Below are 18,625 nucleotides of genomic sequence, written 5' to 3' on the forward strand. Positions count from 1 at the left end.
AATATTTGAAATATAATGGGCTCGCAGTAGATGTTGGTGTAATTCATCTTGACATGGTGGTAAGCTTGAAGCATCGAAATTTTTTAGTTTTTTTTTAAAAAGGCTCGTTTACATCATGCAACTTAGACTGCCGGTTAAATAGTGAAAATCTGACATCGTTTACTTTTCTTTTTGGAATTTTGTTCTCGTCAGTCCTGTTCCATATAAGTGACATGAAAGTTTCTAAGGTTTCAAAAACTTCATTACAATCGAAGTCAGTTTCACCAAGTTGGATAAAAGCATCTTGATACTTATTACATTTAGCGCATGCGTCTAGAATTACTGGTCTAAATGGAACGCGCATCATTATTATTTTAATATTTTAAAATAATAATGATGCAAAATTAATGTCCAAACAGAATTTGTAAAATTATAATTAACTAATGAAAAAAAAATTCAATCAATTTAAAAGTTAAAAAAAATATTGAAAATATCTACAAAGTAAATTTCAAAACTTAAAAAATTGATAATTCCACTATTAAATTGATTTTTATTAATAATTATTTGTAAAATGTTAAAGGAATTCTACAAATTGAATTTTACCTATTGATAAATAGAAATAATATATTTTATATTTGATTATTAATGTAATAATAAATCAAATTTTTCTTATATCTGAACAACCATTATTTATGCAATATAAATTTAAAAACCTTTTTATTGTAATAAAAAATAAGTAAAATTACTATTTGTTATACAAAAAATATTTAATAGTTAACATTATAAAATTACTTTAATTTAATAAAATATCAAATATCAAACATTTATTCAATTAAAAATTAATTCGTAAAATATTTATATTTAAGAAAAAAATGTGATTTGTAAAGTAAATATGACTTTAGTTTGAAAAAAAAACATTATCATATCATTTTAAAACTACAAAATATTCTATAAAAGATTCAGGCGATGACGTAGAGTTTTATTAAATGTTTTAGAAAAGTTTTTCTAAACTTTTTTCTTATCGGAAAAATCATTTGAAAATTTTTGGAAAAAAATCATGGTATAACTTACAGAAAATCGAAAGGATTCTACAAATTAGATTTTACCTTTAAAAGTTACGAAAATTTTCATTTACGGAAATTTTTTTGGAAAATTTTGAGGAAAACTCTACTTGACGCTTCTCAGAATAGTAACAGAAGTGGGCATACAAATTTTCAAATCAATCGGTATAAAAATATCATAATAAAATCAGTTTGAAAATTGTTACCGAGACCTAAAATGCGCAGGCAAGTGGTACATTTGACCCCGTTTTATAGCTCTATGTACCAACCCAGCTGTCCGCCCTTTTGGATTTAGAGTTTTTAGGGGCTAAATAATGAGCCATGAAAATGGCGGACATATTACTTATCGTTAATTTTTCCCCAAAAAATTGCAACTTCACCCCTGTCCGCCACCCCTTATGTATCCACTCTCGCGTCCGCCCTTTGGGATTTCGTCTAGTTATACCAAGATTTTACTCTGGGCAAATTTTCAGCCATATTATCGATCGTTAATTTTTCCGAAAAAAATGACAACTTCATCCCTGTATAGCCACCCCCTGTACCACGAGGGGGTCCGCCTGTAAGGCAATTTTTTACCCCAGTTACAATGAATATATTCCAATAGAGAAATGTCATATTACTGATCAGTTCAAAATTTCGGCTCTATCTCTTGGACTATAAGGAAGCGATAAGTGGTTTGACAGCATAATAACTGCTTGTGTAGTCTAGTTTTTTCAGTGATTCTAGACAACCTATTTGGGTGGAGTTTTGATTTGTTCTTGAATGAATTCAGAATCCAGCAGCCCGCTGAAGTATTGGATTTTTATAATATAATTATTTGACAACCTTTTGTTGGCCAACCACCTAGAGCGGAGTTGAGCCGAAATACATTGATTTCGTATGTTCCGTTTTAAATTCGTTCAATCTGTATAACGATAACAATAGTTTATAAACATAGTGCTTATATGTACTAACGACACGATGACAATATCTCTATATTTTTCTAATAGTGGTCGTTTCCTGACATATTTTAGCGTATATGTTTTAGATTAATTTAATTCTTTAGGTATCTTTTTAGCTGTCCATCCAAAAGTGATTAAAACAGATGATCTCCATAGTAATACAAAGTACGTTATAAGAGTGGCACAAGTTTTTGGTATGTTTCCACTATGCAACGTTCTCGATGCACAACATACAAGTGTCTCATTCAAATGGTTATGCCCTTGGACTATCTATGCCATTTTTACAATTATATTAACTAGTGTATTTTCTATAACCAGTTTTGTGAGAATGTGCACAAAAGATTTTAAATTACATTTACTAGGTAAGAAAAATTTGTTTTTTTTTTATAACAATTTTGTTAATTTTAAAGACATTAAAAGTAGAAAGGCTGGAATAACTGATGTGGTAAACGCAGAAATAATTAAATAAGAATGCACTTTTTCCACTAAGATTCCTCTATCGTTTCAGTATATGCTAATAGACATACAAAATTTCAAATCCATGGAAAACGACGAACAACTTCAAGAACAAATGGACAAGAGAAAACCTAAACAAGAAATAGTAATAATGGGGAATCTAAATGGAAGAGTCGGAAGAAAAGACAATGACAGAACAGTTGGTCCATTTGGAGAAGACACAATTAACGACAACGGAGAAAGATTGGTAGAACTATGTGAAGTAAATGATTTGAAAATTATGAACGGATTCTACAAACACAAAAATATACATAAGTACACATGGACTCAAGAGACAAGAAAACTAAGATCTATTATTGACTACATTATCATGAACCACAAAAGCTCCATCAAAGTGAAAGACACCAGAGTGAAAAGAGGGGCAGAGTGTGGAACAGATCACAAACTTGTGGTGGCATGGATGGAATTCCCCTATATCTGGACAAAACAAAAACATACATCGATTGTTACAACGGGAACGACAATAAACGAAAAGAGGCTCAAATTACATCTATTGCAGGAAGAATCAATAAAAGATTTATACAAAAGAAGACTAGACCAAAAACTAGAAGAATTCAGATATGACACGTTAGATGAAATGCATGAACAAATAAAAACCTGCCTGATTTCAGCGGCCTTAGAAGCTCTTGGAGAAGACGACCAAAGGAACACCCATCAGAATATGAAATTAAGGGAAGACACATTGAAATGCATAAAAGAAAAGAAAAAACTACACATAAAATACCTAAACACCAAAAAAAAGGAAGACTTAGACCTATATAGAGCGAAAAACAGAGAGGTAAAGAAAAGAGTAACAAATGAAAAGAACGAAGGATGGGAACAAGCATGCACAGAGATAGAACGACATATCGGAGGAACGAGAAATTCAGAATCATGGCGAATATTAAAAGCACTTCAACGAAATAAGACAGAGAAAACCCAGATCGGCAAAATTAGTGAAAACGAGTGGCAAGAATACTACATAGAACTACTTACAGAAAACCGTCCCCAATTTCAGGAAGAGAATATAGAACATGCAGGAAATGGGGCATACGACCAGATAGATATAAGCCTGGCAGAAGTTAAGAGAGCAATCAAGACATTGAAGAACAAAAAAGCCAAAGGACCCGGAGGAATACTAAACGAACTAATTAAAAACGGAACGGAAAAGTTATTGCGCATGCTACATAGAATGTTCGAAAGAGGACTAAATGGAGAAGAAATACCTGCGGAATAGACACAAGCATACATCACATCCATACATAAGAAAGGAAACAGGAAAAAATGTGAAAACTATAGAGGAATTAGTATAATATCGTCGGTAGGTAGACTTTACGGGAAAATTATTAAAGAAAAACTAGAAACTGAAATAATAGGAAAAATTGTAGAAGACCAAGCAGGGTTCACAGTAGGAAAATCATGCCTAGATCATACGTACACATTAGAACAACTGATAGAGAAGAAAATGGCAAAAGGTAGACCGGTCCATCTGGCCTTTGTTGATCTAAAGAAAGCATATGACTCAATACCTAGAGTCAAATTATGGGAAGCAATGAATGATCTCGGAATCCGACAAACACTAATAAAAGCAGTTAAAGCACTATACAAAGAAAACAAAGTAGCTATTAAATGTGGAAATAAAGCCTACAATCCATTTAAGACGACAAAAGGACTTCTACAAGGCTGTGCTACGTCCCCTATTCTGTTTAAAATATTCTTGGAAAAGACACTCAAACCATGGAGGAGAAAGTGCGAAGGAATGGGCATACCAGTAAGAGACGAATACCTATACACCTTAAGTTTTGCCGACGATCAAGTAGTCATCGCACAAGATGAAGAAGATCTCAGCTTTATGCTCAGAAAACTAGAAGAAGAATATAAGAACAACGGAATGGAAATAAACTTAGAGAAAACCGAATACCTAACAACAGAAAACAAGGATATGAGAAACCTAGAGATAGACGAGGGAAGACAAATAAATGGAACAGATAAATTCAAGTATTTAGGAACCATAATATCGAACCAGGGAACAACAGAAGAAGAAATAAACAACAGACTGAGACAAACAAGAAACTGTATAAGACAACTAAACTCAGTGTTGTGGGATAAGAACATTACGATAAAGACAAAAAAGAGAATATATAATACCCTGACAAGAAGTATCCTGACATATGGGTCCGAAAACTGGACAATAAACAAGAGAAATAGAGGTAGAATAAGATCAGTAGAAATGGAGTTCCTGAGGAGAAGCTGTAGACTTACATAGACTTACAAAAAGAGACAGAATTGAAAACGGAGAGATTAAGCGGAGAATGGGAGTGCAATCAGACATAATCGACTATATAGAGGAGAAGAGACTATCCTGGTACGGCCACGTCAGAAGAGCGGACAGAGGACGCTGGATAAATAAAATCACAGAATGGAGCCCGATTGGAAGAAGAAAGAGAGGAAGACCCCGAAGGTCATTCAGAGATGAAATCGACGAGGCTATGGAGAAAAGAACCCTGCGAGATGGAGACTGGAATGACAGGGAAAATTGGAGAAAACGGTTGAGTGAAGGAAGACAGTGAAAACTGTGGAAATCCTTAGTAGTAGTAGTAGGAAAACGACGAAAATCACCTTTTTGTCCAAAAAGAGACGCGGAAGTGACTGTCGAACCTACAGAAGAATTAGTTCACTTAATACCTGGTATAAAAGTTGCTAAGCTATTCTGCGCATATATTCTAAATAACAGACTAAGTGCTCTTCCATTTGCAGACGACAAAATAATAGTAAGCGAAATAAAATATAAACTCTAACTTTTCATATACAGTCTAAAACCTTGGACACACCTATCACACAGTCTTCCGATCCTATAAATAGTACGGTCATACATCATAACGACTGTATGACAGGGGAATTGACTGTGTTTTTTGAATACCGCAGGTCACATCTGTCTTTTAAAGTGATTTTAAAACATTGATTTCCTTATTTCAACTTAATTGTAATTGCTTTGTATATTCTCGCCATGTTGGTCTGTTGTCCAAAAGCATTTCTAAAAATTTAATAAAAGCAATTGCATTGAATGCAATCTGAAAACCTTTTAACAAAGACGAAAGTTATAATGTTTATAGAAAAAATCACCATCGACAATAGACAGATAGAGAAAGAGACAGTTTTAAGTTCTTTGGAAGTAACACGAGTTAAGATACTAGTATACTACTACTACTATAAGAAAACAAGAATATACACAACAATTAAACTCTATATAGCCATCACACACAAAACAATTTTTGTAGAATCCCAGCTCCGACTGACGTAGTCGGACCCACATGTCCGAAGATCAAACCGGTCACACTGCGTAATGGAGTGGTACCTATCTGACCCCCAAGATATAACCAACCACCCCTCCCTATCGCAGGACATAACGAATGAGGAGGCTTTGTACTGAAAGTTACTTTGGTTGCCTGGGTAATGGGATATCCTCTGTTTTACTTTATGTGGTTTAGCCATCTGATTTTAGGGGTAGCTAGAAGAGTTTTTCCCCCTATGAATGACTAAAGTTTATTTTTACATGACTTTGGACTTGTGTCCCAAAATGTGTATTCCGGACAGCGAGTCACTGACCTAAGTCGGTGACTTCGACGGCCTGTGTTTTGTCAGGATTGACAGCTATCTTCCACTGCAATCTTGTAGTTCGTTAAGTGCGCTTTGTAGGTGTCTTATTGCTGAATCTGGGTTGGTATTGCTAACAGCTATCGCTGTATCATCTGTGTATAGACTTAGCAACAATCTGGGTTTGGTTGGGGTGTCTGCTGTGTATATGGTGTATAGATACGGCGACAACATAGCTCCCTGTGGCACACCAGCCTATATGGCTCCAGCTTTGGACAGGGTTGGCCCTATTCAAACTCTGAACCTTCTGTCGCCTAGGAATGACGAGAGAAGACATGTCGTCGCCTCACTATAATCATATTGTTTTTTTTACAGCAGGCCTTCGTGCTAGACTGTACTGACATTTAGAAAGGCGGCTGCTGTATATTTCTTTTTATTGAACCGTTTTGTAATATATTCTGCTATAGTGTATTTTTATGTATGAGAGAGTAATAAAACAATAAATTATGTATGCAAATCCCTAAACTGTTGATACGGGTGACTCAATGAAAAACAGATATTTGTCAACAAGTTTACAGAAGTATATAGGAAAACAATTTCAAATTGAGTATGACCACCAGGTATAAAGGTGGGACTGAATAGAATACAATAGTTGTGAGGATTACTAATCCCTAAATAAGGTTGCCAGTGTCGGAGTGATGGAGGTTAACAGGTACTAATGAATTTGCAAGAAATGTAAGATGTTTATTTTATTGGTTATATATAACCAATAAAAGTTTAATAAGTACCTACCTATTTGCAAAATAAAGTTTAATTCTTTAGATAAAATAAAACGTTTTATTTTATCTATTTGCAAAAGAAAGTTTAATTCTTTGCCTATTTGCAAAATAAAGTTTAATTCTTTAGATAAAGTAAAACGTTTTATTTTATCTGAAATGAGTGCATTCCACGAAGTAAGGGTTTCAACAATCAAACATTTAATTCTTTAATTCCAGGAATCTACGACAGTAATTGACTAGATAATTACCTTCTAAACTTATTCCACAGAAAATGTGATAGTGGGTTTTTCCATTTTGTATATAGGAAGGTCCAAGTGGCGTATTCAAAATTCTTAACAGTTCACTAAAAGTAGGTACTTCAGTTGCAAGGTGCAGTTTATTGTGTATACTAGTGTTATGGAAAATTTGGAAGTGCCGTGTAAACGCCGAAAAATTGGTCCTCTAACAGTTAATGAAAACACATTAATATTTAATTGTTTTAAATCATTTACAGACAAACGTTTATGTGAAAGTGTTGATGAGACCGTTAAGTTAGTTAGCAGTACACTTGGTGTTGGGAAATTTACGATTTACAGAGTTATTAAAGAAGAGAAATGTGGTAGTTTTCAAATGCCACGTAATGCTCCAGGGAAACCAAAATTTCAAATAGAATATCATTTTAAAGAAGGACTTCGACGGAAAGTGCATGAATTCTTCTTTAGACAAGAATTTCCAACATTGGATAAAGTTCTTGTCTCAGTTCGAGATGATAAGGATTACCCAGAAATGAGTCGAAGTACGTTATGGAAACTTTTAAAAGAAATAGGCTTCCGCTGGAAAAAGAATCCCAGAAAGTCTATTTTATTAGAAAGAAGCGATATTGTCATATGGAGAAGACATTTTCTAAGAACCATAAAGGAAATGAGAAACCAAAAAAGAAAAATATTTTATCTTGATGAAACATGGATCAACGAGGGTCATACACCAAATAAATTTTGGCAGGATGAAACTGTTACAAGTCAAAGGTACGCTTTTGTAAATAACTTATCTACTGGTTTAAACCCACCATCAGGAAAGGGACGCAGGCTGATAATAGTATACATTGGCAGTTCAGACGGTTTTGTTGAAGGTGGTTTATTAACTTTTGAATTAACTCGTACCGGTGACTACCATGAAGACATGAACGCTGATATCTTTCAAGAATGGTTCGAACAAATGATAGATCTTCTTCCTAAGAACTGTGTAATAGTAATGGATAATGCAAGTTATCACTCCAGACTTATAGAAGGACTGCCCACAACCAAGTGGTTAAACAAAGACTTGCAGAATTGGCTGAGTTCAAAAAATATTACGTACCATCCCGGATCTATAAGAAAGGAACTTTATTCGTTGTGTGCCCTTCATAAAGAAAAATTTAAAAAATACGAAATTGATGAAATTGCCAAAAATCGTGGAATGACAGTACTTAGATCCCCACCATATCATTGTGAATTAAACCCGATTGAACTGGTATGGGCACAGATAAAGAGTGAAGTTTCAAGAAAAAATACCACTTTTAAAATTCATGATGTTAAACAGTTGTTTTTGGAGGCCGTAAATAATGTAAAACCTGAAAACTGGGAAAAGGCAGTAAATCACACTATTAAAGAAGAGGAAAAAATGTGGAAGCTGGACAATATTACTGATAAAATGATCGAGCCAGTTATTATAAATCTTGGTTCTGAAAGTTCATCTTCTGAATCTGATTTGGATTTGTAACAAGTAGCTGTAAGTTTTATATTAATATTTTTATTCATCTATTTAACATACCTTAGACGGTTTTAAAAACTCTTTTTCTCTTTTGTAATTTTTAAAAATTAAAAAAAATGTGAATTTTTTAAAACCCTTTTTAATGTAGGCCAGTCAGTTCTAATATAGTGTGTGATAAAAGAGGTCACTTTTGTTTACATACACATAACACTTTATAACACTGAAATAATTCATTTATTTTTTACAATTATTCAAAGTAATTTTTCAATTAATCTTGAGCACGCCCATGGAGTGGTCGGAGCTACCAGTTAAAATTATGCTAATTACTCTCTCGTTCATAAAAATAAACTATAGACGCAGTACCTGAAATTCACGTGAGTGTTCGGATCTGAATCCGAACTGTGCTTAAGGTATTGTTCTGATTTCTTCTGTTTCTTGTTTTAGTCTAGCTAGTATGACCTGCTCTGCAATTTTGCTTATTGATGGTAATAAGCTTATCGGCCGATAAATCTGTGGAAATGTAACATTTTTTTCTGGTTTTTCGATCATATTACGTGAGCTTCCTTCCATCTGCCACGAAAATGTCTTAATCTTAGGATGTGATTGATTAAATTTGTTACGTATATTATTGCTTTTGCTGGCAGATTCTGCAGAGCTCTATTCGTAATATGATTCAGTCCTGGGGCTTTTTTGTGGTTAGTACGCTTGATCAATTTTCTGATCCCTTTAGGGAAGGTATGGGTTATCTACGTCCCCTTTTTCTTTTTATTGTCCTGTACCTTCTTTCCACTTCTTCCGTGAAGTCGAGATCTTCATTGGGATAAAATCTTTCCTACATCCTCTTTCTAGCATGTTTTTCATTACTTCTGCTTTGTCTTTGTCTACGTTCACAATTCCATTTTCTCCATGTAAGGATGGAATTGGTTTTTTATTTTTTAATATTTTAGATAGCTTCCAGAACGCAGATTTATTTTATTTAGCCGTTACTCATTACAAAAAGCAAGAAAATAAAATACGGAGAGCAGATATGAGATTTCTAAGATAAGTTAAAGGTTTCACAAAAAGGAAGCTAATAAGAAATGAAGTTGTACATAAGAAATTAAATACATCGTCTCAAGAGTAAACGCTACAGGGTAGAATTGAAATCGCTGATACAAATACCATACATTCCGACGATGAAACTGCCGGACTTACCTCTTACTCTGCTGATTAATTATTATTACTAATACGTTTTGCATTCAATAATTAATTTTATTTTTTAGACAGCTTCGTATTTTGTCTTACTTCCAATTTTATTCTATTTGAATTTTTTAAATTATCTATGGCTTGGCCCAAGCTCTTGCGAAATTTTTGTAAAACCGAAAATTCAATAAGGAAGTATGGTTACTACATAAATTGCCAAATAAGATTTATTATTATACTGATAGTTCTAGTTGGTGCCATGATGTGTAAGTATATATTATCAGTGTACATATTTAAAAGTATTTTATCCCAAGCATTTTTGACACTTCTGCTTTTATCCTCTTGAGACCTGATGTCCAATTAAATGGACATTTACGTATTATACATTTTTTGGACAAGAACTAAATTTACAGCGCCTAGTTCCACGGTCCATCGTAGTGTACATATTAGTGAACCTGACAACAGCGCGCCGTATTGCTGAGAGCACATTTTAACTTCGTTAACTTGTTAATACGAGGGCTGAGAACCATACGGTTCCAAGCGACAATTTGTACAAAACTCGTTTTTTAACAGAAATCTATTGTTCTTTGAATTCTGCATAGAATGGTATTGAAAGTTCTGCGATTCGTTGACAGATAGCGCCACAATCAACAGTGAAATCTAGTTCCAAGCGCACGAAATGCTTTAAAGTTAGAACCATATATGGTTCCATTCCATGTACTATAGTGAGAGTATTGGTGAAAGTTACATGTGAGTTTTATCAGTTAAAATTATCATTTTCTTATTTACAATGTCCTCTGTGTCCGAAAATGAATCTTGGGAGGATTATTGTAGCTCCGGTTCTGAATATCTTGCAGAAAATAGCAGTGAAAAGAAATGGTAAGCTATTAAACATTCTACCAAAGAATATAGACGCTTAGCGTCTATATTCTTTGATTCTACTTTACATTTCGGAAAAAATATAACCTTACTTTTTTAGGCGGTCGTTGGCGGCTGTTCATATTTCTAGTGATTCTGACACAGCGAATACCAGTTGTGATGAGAAACAACGGGTACTTATTCCTGAAGTAACAGTAAAAAGAAGATACATTTTTTTATAAAAGTATGAAACGATTTTAATACATATATTCTTAATAGGGTGGCAGACACACGTTTATGCGAACTGTTATAACAAATAAAACATACTCGAATAAACAAAAAATACAGAGTGAGATTTATACATGGAACGTCTCAATTATCTCGGAAACGACTTGCACTGTTTTTATAAATTTTAGTGCATAATAAGCGTCTTGTGATACGGTCGATATTATGGTGGTATTTGCATCGTTGTCAGATGTTCTGTTTTTCTGGAATTCTAATGAACTTTCTTAGTTCAAATGTATTTTGTACATTTGAACAAGATATGGTATTTTTTGCGTTTTGAAGTACTTAAGAAATACTGCTTATTTTTAGTGTAATATTCCCTATATCTAAATGCCGTAATTTCGGAGACATTTATTTAAAAAAAAATTAAAACAAATTATAAAAATATATTTTTTCGGGAATATTACATAAAAAATAATCAGTATTTCTTAATGACTTCAAAACGCAAAAAATATACAGGTTGTCCTATTTGAAATGCGAAATTTTATTAGATTTCCAGAAAAACGGAAGATATGACAAAAATGCAAATACAACCATAATATCGGCCGTATTACGAGAGCCTTACACACCAAAATTTATAAAAATCGTGCACCGTTTCCGAGATAATTGAGGCTTCCATACATGTATATTATTGAAGGAGATTTCTTATTGTCTTGACTGACAAATGATTTTTAGGCTAAATTTCGAAACTGGAGAGTCCTTTAAAGCTTTAGATGGAAGTGCAGTAAGTCCAAAGGAAAGAGTCAATAACATACCTAACATTCTTGGTCCAAACAATCAAGCTATTGCCATAAGAACGTAAGACAAATTAAATAATATATATAACTATCCTTTAAACAAACACATTTTGTAGGAATAATGCCAGTTGTTGCTTAGTAGACTACAGTTCCACCTCAAGTTCTGAATCAGAATCTGAAAAAACTCCAATGAAGCAGGTAAATAGGTCTCGAAAACGAAAGCGGAATCCCAGATGTGGAGAAAATCACAACGGAAAAAGAATTATCAACAAGAAAAAGACTATATTAATGCTAAAGGTATAGCTAGACTAAAGTAATTAATACACGGACAGATTGCAACCAAAGTTGTCGTTTCCGTTGTAATGAAAAATTTAACCCCGAAGAAAGATTGGAGACAAAAAACAGGTATTACTCATTAGACCAAAATGGAAAGTATGCATTTCTATTAAATGTGACAAAGAGAATTTTAGTTAAAAGAAAACGCAGTACTGAAACAAACTACAAATATTTTTCATTTGTGTGTGATTCGGGCAGACCACACTCTGATAAATGAGGGAAAGGGACCAAAGATCGCATTTCAAGCAAAGAAAAGGAAGTAATAACACAGCACATACAATCTTTTCCATATGTAGAAGCGCATTATTGCAGGAAAGATTAAAAAAAAAAGATATCTAGACCCAACACTTAACGTACAAAAAATGTTTGAATTGTACATTGAAATGTGCAATGCAAACAATATACCTCCACAAAAGCTGTCGTTGTATAGACACATTTTTAATTTTGAGCATAATCTAGAGTTCTTGCAACCGAAAACGGATAGGTGTGACGTCTGCGAAGACTATAGATTGGCCAAAAAAGAGAAGAGGGTGCAGGCAGAAGAGCAACAGGCATATAATTCCCATATTAGAAAGAAATTGATAATGCGCCAAGAACGTGAAAATGACAAAAAAACAGAGAACTCAAACTGTGCCATTATATGTTTTGATCTGGAAAATGTCATAAATCTACCTAAATCTGAAGTCTCTGTGCTGTTTTACAAACAGAAATTAAACGTATACAATCTGACAGCTCACAGTTCTGTTGATTCAGAAGTTTACTGTGCAGTATGGCCAGAAACGTTATGTGGTAGATCAGGCAATGATTTGTCTAGTGCCCTAATACAAATTTTAGAGAAAGTAGTTTTAAAACATCCAGAAATAAATGAGATAATCACGTGAAGTGATAGTTGTGTTCCTCAGAACAGAAACTCGCTGATTTCAGTAGCAATCACTGACTTCCTGAACAAACATCCTAATATCCAAATGGTAACTATGAAATACTCCATACCTGGTCATTCGTGCATACAGGTTGTTGATAATATCCACTCTCGCATAGAAAAAGCTATGAAGGTTACGGATATTTGGTCTCCACTAGCGTTTATTAGACTTTTGTTAAAAGTCAACAGACGAAAGCCATTCTGTGTGATTAATATGAAACCAATACACTTTAAAAACTTCAAAAAAACAGCATCATTATACCAATATAATAAAATACCTTACACTAAAGTATGTCAACTACGTTTTGTGCAAGGAGACATGTTTACTGTTCCGTATAAGCAGAATGATCACAGCACCGAATTTTCTACAGTCAATGTTAGTAAAGTTACCAACAGTATTAGGAAGAAACAGAGAGTGGTTCCCATAAATAATTCCACTGTAACTGTGTAGTAGCTTCGGCCGATAACACAAAACCCAAATCTCTGACTGCGAAAAAGCTTGAGCATATTGAGTTTGCGTATAAATGGATGCCACTGGAAGATCAGAATTACATGAAATGTTTGATTTCTGAAACGAAACAGTTTATAAAAATAAAAGTTAATTTTCTACTCTTCGTTAATTTTCTTCTTCCTTTGATCCTTCCAACATCATGGTATAGGCTATTATTGTTATCAGTGCTACAAAGGCAATAAAGTATACAATGATAACATAATATGACATTTTTAAAACTTATAATTTATTTAGGGACACAAAGTTCCAAGTACAGCTGTTACTGTGCCCTAAGGTTCCAAGTACAAGTGTAACATTTTGAAAAAACCATGAAATTTGCATTTTATACCACAACGACAGCATTGTTTTAAGAATCACTGTATTACCAAATCCTTAAACAATAATATATAAAATATCTGACAAAGTACAATATTGTCAAAACCGTTTTATTTGACAGCAAACTTTAAAATTCGTCTCCTGAAAAATTTTGTAAATGTCGCTTGGAACCCTATGGTTTTCAGCCCTCGAATAGCAAGTTTCAAATATGGCGGGCAGTTCCAGAAAAACAATTTATGGTAAGTAGCTAATTTTATTAGATTATTAACCTAAATGTTGCTAAGTCTAATAACATACGATATTATAAATATATTTATGTGATGTAGTTGTCTTAGCAAACCATTTTGAGTTTGTTTTTTATCTAAAACAAGAATGTCCATTTTTATGGACGTCAAGTCCTTAGACATACATAAAATATTATGTATTATTATGCATGAAACGTCAATCAATTAATTTAAAATTACAGTTGTAGCTTTAATTCCCAAATAAAACAGTAAATTATATAAAATATAATATTAGACTTTTGTAATAAGTAAGTAGTAACTTGTAAGTTTCAGCTGTCTTTTGTAATAAAAAATATTTAAGACCCGAAGTTGAACATGAAAGACTTCTTGAATGTCTGGAAAATTCGGATATAGACGTATCAGATTCTGAAAAACTCTGATGACGGCTTTGATCCAAATTAACAATTGTATCAACCTGAGCAATCAGGTTTGGCTCAATATACACATGATGAACAAGACACAGAAATATCGCCCGAAGATGAATTAGATAATCTGACACTTAATGAAAAAAAAAAAAGGCTTGAGAACCGAAATACATGGAACAAAATCGGTGTTTTTGTCCCTCAGCATGTTTACTTTACTGGAATTGTCTTACTGTAACGTCGGTATGTATTTTGATGATTCAGATTTTAAGAATATTTCTAATTGTGCAAATATTAAATTCTTGCAGGAATTTTTTTGGAATATCTATTTTAATATCCTCTCTACAGTATCCACAAATTAGAATGTTTTGGGTTAAGATAAAAGTCAACAGTATTGCATAAGCCGTGATACGTGATAGATATTTTCAAATCAGAAGCAATTTAAAAGTAGTTATTGACGCTGATGTGCCTCAAGATCAAAGAAACGCTGACAAATTATTTAAGATCCGGCCTTTAGTTGAAAGAATACGAAGAGGTTGCTTGACACTTCCAAGATACAATGAGGTTGCTGTGGACGAACAAATAAAACCTTTTATGTGCGTGTGTAACATGAAACAATTTGTTCGAGGTAAACCTAATCCAGAAGGATCCAAAACTTTTGTCTGCGTCACTCCCAAATGATTAATATTAGACTTCGATATTTATTAGGGGAAAAATACATTTCTGCGGAATGATGATGATACTAAGAAGTTAGGTGTTGATCCATACGCACTTATAGAATACCCAAAGCAGTTCATGTAACATCGGATAAGGTGATGAGTCGATTAGGTCGTGGTTCGTCTGAGCAAGATGTAAGATCTGATGGAAAAATTAACATAGTCCAATGGTATGATATAAAATCAGTTATGCTAGCGTCAACTGCGTGGCAAATAGAACCTTCAGATGAATGTAAGTGATGATCAATACACGCCTCCCGATATGTTGAGATACCTAGACCAAACATTGTTAAAAAGTACAACGAATCCATGGGGGGAATAGATTTAATCGACAAGATGATCAGTTATTATTGAATAAAAGCTAGAAGTAAGAAATGGACAGTCACAACCATTTTTCACTTATTTGACCTTGCGATTGCCGATTCTTGGATTTTATACAGACATGACCATAAGAAAATTGGCGATGCTAATAAAACTAGCTTAAAAATAACATTTCTGAAAATTCTGATAACATTTCAACACTGGTAACTTGAAACAGTTACAAACCTAGGACATCACTTCAAACGTTTACTAAGAGAAAGACACAACAAATTCCTGCAATGGCATTCGAGTTAAAAAATTATGTTAGATGTAAGCTTCCAGGTTGTAAGGGTAAAACAAAAGTTTATTGTGAATCATGTGACAAATTTTTATATTTAACGGGAAATAACAATTGCTTCAAACAATTTCATTTACAATAATTTTGTATTGATGCGATCCTGATGTCCTTTTGAATGGACATGTTTTTCACATTTACCAAAAAAATAAAAATTTAGAAAAATTTACATGTGTTTTTATACTAAAAACCATACGAATTCTATTATTTAATGAAAAAAAACAAAAAAGATCAGGTCAGGTCTCAGGAGGATATAGTGGTGCAAGTGAGGGCGTTCTGGGAGAGAGGTACGAAATGTGGAGAAACAAAAGACATCTCTGTTTACATTGTGAGATAAGTACATTGACGCTGTGAGACTTTCCCAATCTAAAAGGCAGCATTTTGGATATCTGCTTTAACCTTTCATCTGTAGGTTTTATGATGTCTAAACTAGTAGTTTGTTTGATGTCTAAATTGTATCAAGAAAAGAAAGTTAAAAATAAAACTTCAAATTTCTCACATTGTTATTTCTAGAATGTTAAAATAATCTATAATTTTATATTTTAGTGGAACATTCATTGGCTGTAGCTAATACATATTTAAATATCGAACCGATCACATATTTGGGAAAAAATAGAACACAATTGGAACAATATTTTCGTGAAGAATTTCCTTTTATTTTTGACTACATTGCATATCATGTCGTTCTTGGTTTTACAATATTTGTAAGTACAACAGTTTTTAACCTATTAGAAAATGATAGTAAAGTAAAGGCCATGCATGAAGACCGGTTTCCCATTTAATTCTGATAACTTTATTACTAGTGGACCAAGTAAGCGAAGATTTCTATTACAGCGTCTTTATGTACAACATTTGACTGCTCTATTATGTCAATCAGCGCTGCTCAACAAGTTTTCGAAATGGTACAGAATATAATAATATTATCATAGGTACTTATACAGTGAAGTTATTAACAAACACGGTTTAATGATCTTTGTTTAATTTCTTGTGATGTATATTGTAGTTTTACCGAATAATCAAAGTTATGTCATTACAAGAATATATTATTATTAAAAAAATGAGGTTTCATCCACATAAATATCATTGAAAAATGATTAATGTTATCTAAAAACTGTTATCGACAAAGAAATATGTACTGTGTCGGACAGATCATATTACCATCAAATTCATACTTTCAGTCATTATATATTACATTTTTGTTAATGGTTAAAAATTAAATGATCTGGTATTATTTAAATTCTTAGTGGTAATTACATAGTAGGTAAATGGTTAATCGGCATCTTATGTAAAATGTTATTTAAAACTAATATTATTATATCTTTTAACTTTACACCAATCTCCAAACGCAAACATCACCTAAAATATTTATAAATAAAACTGATTTAATTATGTTTAAGGTTATTTAAAGGTAAGACTGTTTGTCCAAAAGTATGCAAACAGGAAGTTGCTGTAGAACTTGCTATTTAATTTGCTCGGATAAACTAAGTGAATATCGTCAACAGCAAATATTTCAATATTTTTATTCGCTAGATTGGATATCCAAAGATGCTTTTCTTTTTTATCAAATTACTGTTGAACTTGCAAGAAGAAAATATACAAAGAAGGAAACACCAAGAAAACAGATTAGAGAGTTACAGATTACAAGAAAATGGAAATGACTACAAAGTATGTAAAGAATTAAAAAAAAAACGTCTTAGATGTTAGTGATGGCAAAATAACAAATGCTCTAAACAGAAAAGCATAAACGGGAACTTCCATTTCGGATAAACGTGGTAAACATGCACCCCACATAATAAAAGAAATAAATATGATGCAGAGTACCTAAGAGATTTTATTAACTCCTGGCAGAAAACCACGAGCAACCGACCGCAGGACATCTAGGAATAGCCAAAACAATAACCCGCCTAGCTAGAAAATACTACTGGCCAGGGATGTTTAAAGACGCCGCAAAGTTCGTCAGGAACTGCAAGAACTGTCAGCAATTTAAGCCGCAACAAAGCTTAACTCCAGGCCGCATGCAATCTACACAAATTCCGCCACATCCATGGCACACCGTTTCAACCGACATCATAGGACCCCTTCCAACATCCAGCAAAGGAAACAAATATATAATGACATTCCAGGACACCTTTTCAAAATGGGTCGAAGCCATACCGATCAGAACAGCAACGGCAAAATCAGTCTGTCAGAACTTAAAAGATAAAATCATTATGAGATTCGGATCGCCCAAAGAGCTAATATCAGACAACGCAAGAACATACGATAACAGGGAAGTACGAAAGTTGCTAGACGAATTCCAGATTTCTAAAAGAAACATTCCGCCATATTCACCCCAGAATAATCCAGTAGAAAGAACAAACAGAGTAATCAAAACAATGATAGCTCAGTTCTGCGATAATAACCATAAGAAATGGGACACGAGCCTTCCAGAACTATTATTCGCATATAATACAGCTAAACACGATTCAACGGGTTTCTCCCCGGCCTTCCTGAACTTTGGACACGAACTAGAAATTCCAAGTAAAGTCGTAAAAACCCCAAACGACACACAACATACCGATCAAAACATAAAATGGCATAAACTACGAGAAACATTCGAACTAGTACGTACAAACCTGGCAAAAGCTTTTACAACTCAAAGCCATTACTACAACTTACGACGAAGAGAGTGGAAACCCACAATAAACGACAAAGTCATGAAAAGGGAATACCAACTCTCAAATGCCGCCAAAAATTTTAACGCCAAATTAGCACCGAAATTTTCAGGCCCATATACTATAACAAAAGTGTGTTCTAATGTAATATTCAAATTAAAACACGACGATAAAAACCGTACAATAACAGCCCATATCAAAGACCTAAAACCCGCATTTACCGATTTCCCTACT

At 33.4% G+C, this 18,625-nt stretch overlaps 1 protein-coding gene across 1 annotated transcript in view; it reads left to right on the top strand.

Annotated features, from left to right (window-relative positions):
- The first annotated feature begins 9,902 nt into the window (after nt 1-9,902).
- The window catches only part of LOC140450513 (gustatory receptor for sugar taste 64f-like), a 28,508-nt gene continuing 19,785 nt past the window's right edge, over nt 9,903-18,625 (top strand). The window contains exons 1-2 of the mRNA XM_072544168.1: nt 9,903-10,025; nt 16,284-16,441. Of these exons, the coding sequence (XP_072400269.1) occupies nt 10,019-10,025; nt 16,284-16,441 (165 nt within the window). The 5' untranslated portion in view covers nt 9,903-10,018. The remainder of the gene's footprint in view (nt 10,026-16,283; nt 16,442-18,625) is intronic.

This window comes from Diabrotica undecimpunctata, chromosome 9, assembly GCF_040954645.1.
Source record: "Diabrotica undecimpunctata isolate CICGRU chromosome 9, icDiaUnde3, whole genome shotgun sequence".
Classification (NCBI taxonomy): domain Eukaryota; kingdom Metazoa; phylum Arthropoda; class Insecta; order Coleoptera; family Chrysomelidae; genus Diabrotica; species Diabrotica undecimpunctata.